Here is a 9,341-nt window from a genome sequence, read left to right on the forward strand (position 1 = left end):
GGCTAGGGGGTCAACAAATAATTTTTTCTAATAACCACCAGATATTACATTTTTTTTTTAGATATGATATCTTAAGCTGTCAATTATCATTTGGCAAAGAAAAATTTCATAAATTTTAGTTTTAAAATTTGATCATTTTATTATATCTTTATATGGAGCTCTTCTTCTAAAGAAGATCAAAATAGTCTAAAAATGGCCACAACCACCCAGCCCCTTAAATTAAAAAGATTCAGTGTTTCATTTATTTTTATGATTTAAGGAGTGGTTCATTTTGATTATCTTCAAGGTGAAAAATCTTTTAGCTTATATTGACTTTATAAATAAATGATTCATTTGGTAATTATATCTTTGATGAATAAGTTATTCATTCTGAACCTCACTGATCATTAACATGCTAGTTACTTATTCAATAAATTGTTGGAAAATGATTCCGTTGTTGATGATTTTAACTTTACTGATGAATAATGTGTTATTTATTTATTTAATTAATTGTTGAATAATGAGTCAGTTCTTCATGTTTTTAACTTCACTGATGAATGATATATATGTTACTTATTCAATTATAATTGTTGAATTACCGTATGATTCAGTTGCTCATGATTTAAAATTTTTGAACTAATGATTTAGTATTTCCTGATTTAATAAAGGTTTAATAGTTAATAGATTTATCTTTAGATATTACATTCTGTATCACGGTTTTTTAATTAAACTTTTTAGACAATCAAAGGGGGTTATGCACCAGAAAACCATCAGGTATACAATGTTCATAACATTTAGAAAGAATTTGTACAAACAATGCAGAAAAATAAAACATTTAACAGTTAATACATGTTTATTGGAAAACTTAAACATATCATATCTTTAAGATAACCTTTTCTATTATTGATTTTAAATTTTTTTTACCCTTACAGTCCGTTTATGGAGAAACAATATCTCATTTTTTCAGTAAACTTCCTATTGAATTGTTCTTTTCTATTTAAACTACAAGACAATGATGTTTTATGTTTTTCACACAAGATATCATAATTTTTAAATTTCTTTCTCAATGAGGTAATAAATTTTTAAATTTCGATCAGTCACATTAACAGTTACTACCTAATTTCCATTTAACATGCATTATATACAATCAGCTAAGCAGGTCCCCCCGCTGTAAACCAATGTTTCTGCGACCCCGGGTCTCCGGTAATAATATAATCTTGGATACTTAAAAGAGTAATCCAAAAGAAATCACGTGTTTTTGTTTGTACAATTTATTGTTTCTTGCTATTAATTTATGCCTACGTCAACTACGGGTCTTTATGGTACTTAGAATATCGTTAAATTTTAATGGTATACACCTCTTTACATAATATATCAATTATCTATCAAATTCAAATGTTGGTTTCTAAGGAAAATTAAGAAACCCTTTAGGCAGGCTTAGCACGGAATTCCATGCCCTTCGAGGTGCTTGCCAACAACCGAGAGCAATTACATCTGAACCTTGTACTGATATTAAAACACTGTATTAAGATCTAGAAACTTAAGGAATTCTTTTTTCATGAATAACACTGTTTTCTTTAATATTGGATTTCCTTACTGTGCCTTTTTTTTTTTTTTGTTAAATAATGCAGTATTATTTTTCTTTACCCTATAAAATTTGATTGATGCACCTATCCCCTTTTATACATAATATGATACATTTTCCAAAATGAAAAATTGTCTGTGCCTTATTTTTATTTTTTATTGCTGTTTGCACCATTCTTTGAGATTTTATTCTGTCTTTACTATCTTTGAGTCATTATCCTGTTTGTAGTGTCTTTTATAGTCTTTATCCAGTATGTGACTTTCTTTTGGGTTTTATCCATGCTGTGACTCTTTGAGCCTTTATCCTATATTTCTTCTGTCTTTGCTATGTATGAATCCTCATCCATCTTTTAAAACTATCTTGGAGTCTATATCCTTACTGCACGGTTTTTGCGTCTTAATTCTATATCTTCTGTTTTGGAGTTCTTGTATCCTTTTTGTGCTGACTTTGAGTCTGTATCATGTGTGTGCATTTCTTTTGGCTTTTTTGCTGTGATTGATTTTTTTATCTTGCCTATACTGTATATTTTCATCTTTTGTTCTGACTGCTGTATTTCAAGTCTTTTTGTCTGCTATCTTTTGAGCCCTTATTCTCACTATGACGTCTTCAAAACATTTCCCTATTTGTGCCTTTCCTTTAGTCTTTATGTTGTATGTACTGAACACCTTTTTGGAGCCTTTATTTTATATCTCGGCTGTATTTCGGGACATTTTATGTTTATGTTGTGTTTTAATCTTTATCATATTTTTTCACTATCTTTGAGTCCATATCCTTGTTGTAGGATTCTATCTGTCCGGTCTTTGGCTCTTTACCTCTCTGTACTGTTTTAGGTCTTTGTCCTGACAATGCTGACTTTGAGTCATTATCCCATCTTAACTGTCTTAAAGTCTTTATTCCGTTTGTCCTACTCATCTAATTGTTAAAATTAAATGGAAACGAATTTTGATTTGTATTATTTTATAAAACACAGATGAGAAATACAAATGTCATATTAAACTGACAACATTACCGTAGTTCTATTTATAGAAGTTCTACCACACTATGAAGCTCCGTGGTGCGAATTAACATTAACTTCTTTCTCCGGACATTACTCCCACTCTCATGGATTTAAGGATAAAATCAAGGCACACTCTGTGAGTTTTATTTAAACATGGTAATTTATTCTGTTAAAATCCTTTACCTGATCGCTACTGAAAATCGCATAATACCATATTTTCCCTTATTTTTCAATAAGATACACGTAGAAATACGAGGAAGAAAATACAAGTGAGTCATGAAGTTTTATCCCAGTTCCTTCTGTCTAGAAAGCAGAACAAGATTTTAAAAGTTTGAATTCTTCCTGAAGTAAAATTTACACTTACATTGTGATATATTTAATTTTTAATACAAGAGAATAAGGGTAGAAACATTCACATAATGTCAATAACAGTATACAAACCTGAGATTATTAGTAACAACTTATAAGCTGAAGTACACATAAACTTATATAATAAACTTTTTAAAACTTGTCAATAACTATGCAAACTATTTATCATTGAAACCAATGATTTAAAATACTTGTAAAATAGCTAATTATGCGAACATTTTGTCATTTGATGTATTTTGAATTTAGACTAAAAATCATATTCGTTCAGTCATTGATAAGACTTATCAATAAAACTAAGCACCACCGTTTAACGTATCCAGTACTGACTTACTCGTAATACAATGAAGGTCGTATCAAATTTTCGTTTGGTTGTCTTATACTTGTTTTGTTTGTCTGTCGATACTAAGTTACCGTCAAGGGAAGATAAACGCCTTTTATTGGACGATCCAACGCTGATACATTCTGAGCTCCAGGCCCTGAAACACGAAGTCCAGTCTCTTCGGTCACAGTTATTGGATCAGTCACGATCTAAAAGCGGAGAAGGTAGGGTTTGAAAATGAAAACAACACCAGTCAAGTTGAATTTATACTTTAAAAACCTTTTGTCATTTTCTTATTTAAAGATCACATCGTATAAAATATCGAATAACTTTCCTGCATTGCTAGTATTTATCTCATGAAAAGATGTTAATTATTGTTGTATTGCGGAGCGTTTGGAAATGCCGTATGGCAACAATGGAAGGTTATATTTTCTCAAATGCAAATCAATTATGTTGATGCCAAAAGTTTTGATACAACATTTCTAAACAAGAGTTAATTGATAGTCAGATATAATAATGTATTTTAAATTACATATAAGAGATTTACAGTTTTAAAATGATCAGTTTTATTAATTCCAAAGGCGAGACATACATCATATGGGGGAAGAAAGCATGTCCAGCGTTAAACGGCACACGCACAGTTTACAGTGGTGAGTTTATTTTACCGCTGCAAATAGTCAGCTTTGCAGATAAAGCTTTCAAGATTGCTTGAATCTCTTCAGGTTCACAAACTTTGATTTGATTTACATTTTTCATATTTAAATCACTATTCAATAGGAATTTCAAGTGGACGACAATATACAAATCATGGCAGTGGAAGTAACACTCTATGCCTACCACACAATCCTGATCCTACGCCTGTGGACTTTCCTGAACACTTTCAAAGTGACATATCATCTTTTACTGGGTCACTTCATGGTGCCGAGTACCAATTTACCTACAGAAACATTGCCATAGAAGATGATGTCCCATGTGCCGTGTGCATGGTTTCCAATGCAGCGTCAACTTTAATGGTGCCTGCTAAAACTTCTTGCCCAGCTGGCTGGACTGTGCAGTATACCGGGGTACTAACCTCCGGTTCAGATTATACTAATCACTATGGAACAGACTACTTATGCCTTGACGACAACCCAGAATACGCGACAGAGGGAGCTCGCATGCACAGTTATAATGGGAAATTGTTCTATCCCGTACATGCAGTGTGTGGATCCTTACCCTGTCCACCTTACAAGAATCAACAGCTTGTGTCTTGTGTTGTCTGTTCAATTTAAGGTCAAGATCTAGTAAATAAAAGGTGTCTACAGATTCCTCAAATCTGAGAAATAAATTCCTTTAATGATGCCTTATAAGTTTAACTTGGTCAAATACGGTATTTCAGAGCATAATTTGTAGGTAAACAAGATGAAAAATCATAATTTAATCTGTCATTTCAATTAAAAATTAAGAAATCCCGTCATAAATAACGGACTGTTTTGTAAAACACTTTTTGATTGGCCAGTGCACTGATGTTCGAAGCAGTACAAGTTAATATTTTTAAAAGGATAGATGAGCTAGCGCCGTAGCAATTTTTAAACAGAGAAAGGAAGGTCCGTGATTAAGTGATTTATTTTGCTGAATTCTTTAATTTTTATCGAGGCTGGAGTGTGATAAAGTTGTAATTGTTTTGTGAAGTGTACTTTATACACACATAGGTAAAGAAACGAGGGGGTGGGTGGGTGTTGACCTATTTGAGTTTTGGCTCAACGGAAAATTTATGACCTTTACTGGAGAGAGGGGGGTCTATAAAATATAGTGAAGATGCCGATTGAGGCATTGTATGAGCTGGTTTTAGGGTGAAATTTTGTGGCAATGTAGCAAAGAAAATACAGGGAGTTAAAAGGAATATAGAAATAAATCAAAGTGTATGTTGTTTAAAAAAAATCCAGAGAGTTCCGACGAAGTTGTGAAGTAGCTTGGTCCTTTGGGTCATCTTTGTCAAGAACTGTTAGGTTTTAAAATTCCATGCACATCAGAATTTTTTTTTTTTTTTTTTTTTATAAATAATGGATTTATTCGTTATTTTTAGTGTAAATTCTTGTTTCTGGAAATTGTAAGATTGGCTGAATTGACCAATCAGAAAATAGAGGCTATATTTGGTTGTGCTTAGACGTAAAATAAAAAAAAACTCCTTTGTCTTTGTTTGGAACAATCAAAGAATGACTCGGGCTTTTCCGTCAGAAAAAAGGGAAAATTGAAGTATTGCTATCCTTAAACTGTACGCTACACAATAAATAAACATAGTTATTTAATGATACAACGAAATTGTTATTGTACGGTCTATCTATAGTAGTTTTCATAGTTTTCCCAGAATGCACCACCATGAAGCCGAGCATGCGTATTCAGGGACTTTTGCTAGCGCTCGAGAGCGCTTGCAAAAACGAGCATTAAGCTCTTTTATCGTGACGTCATAATAGAGCGACGCAGAAAACACAATGCTCCGTGACGTATTTCATGTGACAAAATAAGACGTAAACAACAAATAAAATGCATGGATTCATTTGAATGGGAATAACTAATCTTCTAAATTGGTATTTGCGACGGTTAATGCGAATTTAACGATCGCAAACATCCGTTTTACCGGCTCCGCTTAGGCGTCGCCGGTAAAACTCAGTTTGCGACCGTTAAATCAGCATTTATGGTCGCAAATACCAAATTAGAAGATAGTTATTCCCTAATTCTATTCTACTTTAAATTTAATGTGCATTGCCGACTTGTTTTTTTCCTTAACGATTTCCTTTTGTTTATTAGTCTGTTGAAAAAAGCTGTTCTTTTTTAATATTAGTATGTAAAAAAACCTCCCTAGACTAGAAAAAAAAACGGTAATAATTTTTCTTCTGATTATTTTTTTATCGCTTATATTATTGGGAACGGGTACTCATTTTCTTGATTTCGATTTCATTCAAATCATAATTCACATCATTAAAAAAATCTCACATGAATTGTATGTAGTTGGATATGATTTTTATCTAACTCGTGCTGCGTTTTATAAAGCTTGAAGATACTTGAAAAGAACTTAATAAAAAATTGTGTCAGCGCGCTCTGTGGCATATTTTTTTCTGATTAACAATTCATACATGCAACTGTAATATTGACAAACTTTGAGAATGTTGGCGTATAGTCGCCGATAAGACAAACAGAACAGGCAAGTCACTATTGTTAGCTCACCTGAGCCAAAGGGTCAAGTGAGGATTTCTGATCAAAATTTGTCCGTCGTCTGTCGTTGTCGTTAACTTTTCACCTTCTTCTCAAGAACCACTGGGCCAATTTCAACCGAACTTGCCACAAAGTATCCTTGGGTGAAGGGAATTGTTTGTTCAAATGAAGAGCCAAGCCTTCTTCAAATGGGAGATGATTATGAATTAGTGAAAAATTAATGGCATTTTTAAAAAATCTTCTTCTCAAGAACCACTGGGCCATGAAAGATGAAACTCATGTGGAATCATCCTCAAATTGTGTCTGTTCATCCTTAGAAAGTGTAGATTCAAATTTGTTCAAATCATGACCCCCAGGGGTAGGACGGGCCACAATGGCCGACCAAAGTTTTATATAGCAATATATAGGAAAATTCTTCAAAAATCATCTTCTCAAAAATAACAAAGCCATGATTGGTCATATTTATATGGAAGCATTCTAAGGTAGTGTAGATTCAAGTTTGTTCAAATCATGACCCCCCCCCCCCCCGGGGGGGGGGGGGGGTAGGGCGGGGCCACAATGGCTGACCAAAGTTTTACATTGAAATATATAGGAAAATTCTTTAAGAATCTTCTCAAGAATAAGAAAGCCATGATTGGTCATACATGTATTTATATGGAAGCATTCTCGGGTAGTGTAGATTCAAGTTTGTACAAATCATACCCATTCACCTTTAAGGAATGGTTGGGACTACTTTTGGATTTACACTTTTCAATAATAAACTAATTTCTCCTTTTATGCTAGCCACAGTGCTCAGGTGAGTGATATGGCCCATGTTGTATATTTCATTCTGACCTGCATACAATACAATGAAGATCGTACCAAGGTTTTCCTCAGTTGTATTATATTTCATAACATTTTACATGTGAACCGATGCTAAACTACAGTTGAAAGAAGAAAAATGATCTTAGTGGGTGATCCAGCCCTGATGCAGTCTCAGCTTCAGGCCCTGGAAAATTAGGTTCAATTTCTTCAGTCGCAGCTCCTAGACCAGGCGGCTGAAATCAATTCACTCAAACAGACACGATCAAAAGCTGGAGGAGGTAGGTCAGAAATAAACAAAAAGATATCATATGTATGTGATATACAATATCGGTTGTTATCGAAAGACCTCAAGTGACCCGATAAATAAGACTCAACATTGAATAATTTAATTCCGTTCAATTCGTTTAGACCATCACATGCTTTCATGATATTATGTTCTTAATGTTAAGACTGAATTCTCTAGACGGTTTTCTAAGCATTTTTAAAAATACCATATACTAGTTTGTCTTTATCAATAATCATGAAATCATATCATTAATTGCTTCTAGGTCAGACATATATTGTCTGGGGGAAGAAAACATGACCAGCGTTAAACGGCACACGCACTGTATACACTGTGTTCACTTTTAGCATTGCCTTAAGTAGTTTTTTAGTTTTATCATTTCAAGATTTTGGAAAGCACAGTTTCGATTTGGTTGAAATCATTTACAACTTGAATCGATAGGCATTTCAAGTGGACGACAATATACGAATCGTGGCAGTGGAAGTAACACTTTATATCTACCACACAATCCTGACCCTACCCCTTTGGACTTTCCTGAACACTTTCAAAATGACATATCATCTTTTACTGGGTCACTCCATGGTGCCGAGTACCAATTTACCTACAGAAACATTGCCATAAATGATGACGTCCCGTGTGCCGTGTCTATGGTTTCTAATGCAGCGTCAACTTTAATGGTGCCTGCTAAAACTTCTTGCCCAGCTGGCTGGACTGTGCAATATACTGGGGTACTAACCTCCGAGTCAGATTATACTGATCACTATGGAACAGACTATTTATGCCTTGACGACAACCCAGAATATATGACAGAAGGAGTTTGCATGCACAATTATGACGGGAAACTCTTCTATCCCGTACATGCAGTCTGTGGATCCTTACCCGGTCCTCCTTACAAGAATCAACAGCTTGTATCTTGTGTTGTCTGTTCACTTTAATGGTATGAAATAAATTCTACTTTAAATGTGATGTTGTGCATTCCCGACTTGTTTTTATTCCCTTAACGATATCCTTTTGGTCATTCGTCCGTTGAACAAAGCAGTTTTTTTTAAATAAAAATATTTGCATGTAAAGAATTTCTCAAAACTAAAGAAAAATAGCTTTAATAATTTTTCTTCTGATTTATTTTTTAAAAAACTCTTACCTTATTGTGGTGTCTGACGTTTTTCAAACAAATTATTAGGTCATTACCCTAATGCCAGCTTTAATAGAATGATCCTTTGCCTTCTCCCGACTCAATGTAAACAAAAATTTGGTCGATGGGTATGTTGGAAGAATTTTTTGAAGAATATTCTGGGAAAAAAGAATTTAAAAAGCGTTCCTTACAGATTAAAAGAAGTTTTGAGTCGGGCAAATTTTAGCTAATTGATCGGGAGAGGGCAAACAAACATATTTTTAAAGATGGCCAGAGATGGCTCAAGTGAGATCACATTTTGTCCGGCGTCCGTCTGTCCGTCTGTCTGTCTGTCTGTCTGTCTGTCCGTCTGTTGTAAACTTTTCACATTTTATTTTGGGCCAATTTATAAACTTATTGAAGGGGATCAGTTTGAAAGGGCCACACCCTTTTCCAAAGATAATCAAATTTGTTAAAAATTAATGGCATTTTTAAAAAATCTTCTTCTGTGACCAGGAAAGATGAAACTCATGTGGAATCATCCTCAGGTAGTGTAGATTCAAGTTTGTTCAAATCATATGGCCGACCCAAGTTTTACATAGGAATATATAGGAAAAATCTTTAAAAATCTTCTCTCTGGGCCAGGATACCTAATGCACCTTTAATGCTATATATAAAGTTTTACATAGGAATATATAGGAA

The 9,341-nt window shown here is 33.8% G+C and overlaps 1 protein-coding gene across 1 annotated transcript; it reads left to right on the forward strand.

Moving 5' to 3' along the window:
- The first annotated feature begins 3,242 nt into the window (after window positions 1–3,242).
- On the forward strand, window positions 3,243–4,589 carry LOC134281429 (short-chain collagen C4-like). Its single transcript, XM_062763893.1, has 3 exons — window positions 3,243–3,473; window positions 3,831–3,899; window positions 4,027–4,589. The coding sequence occupies exons 1-3, from the start codon at window positions 3,272–3,274 to the stop codon at window positions 4,518–4,520; spliced, it is 765 nt and encodes a 254-aa protein (XP_062619877.1). The 5' UTR covers window positions 3,243–3,271; the 3' UTR covers window positions 4,521–4,589.
- Window positions 4,590–9,341: the final 4,752 nt, after the last annotated feature.

This window comes from Saccostrea cucullata, unplaced genomic scaffold (genome assembly GCF_032062105.1).
Source record: "Saccostrea cucullata isolate Sc308-1 unplaced genomic scaffold, CSIRO_AGI_Scuc_v1 ctg588, whole genome shotgun sequence".
NCBI classification, from domain to species: domain Eukaryota; kingdom Metazoa; phylum Mollusca; class Bivalvia; order Ostreida; family Ostreidae; genus Saccostrea; species Saccostrea cuccullata.

Excerpts from the sequence above, each read along its gene's own strand:
- LOC134281429 (XM_062763893.1), top strand. The coding sequence starts at position 3,272 with ATGAAGGTCGTATCAAATTTTCGTTTGGTTGTCTTATACTTGTTTTGT. Across the intron at positions 3,474-3,830 it reads ACGATCTAAAAGCGGAGAAG|GCGAGACATACATCATATGG; the intron begins GTAGGGTTTGAA and ends TTAATTCCAAAG. Across the intron at positions 3,900-4,026 it reads CACACGCACAGTTTACAGTG|GAATTTCAAGTGGACGACAA; the intron begins GTGAGTTTATTT and ends ACTATTCAATAG.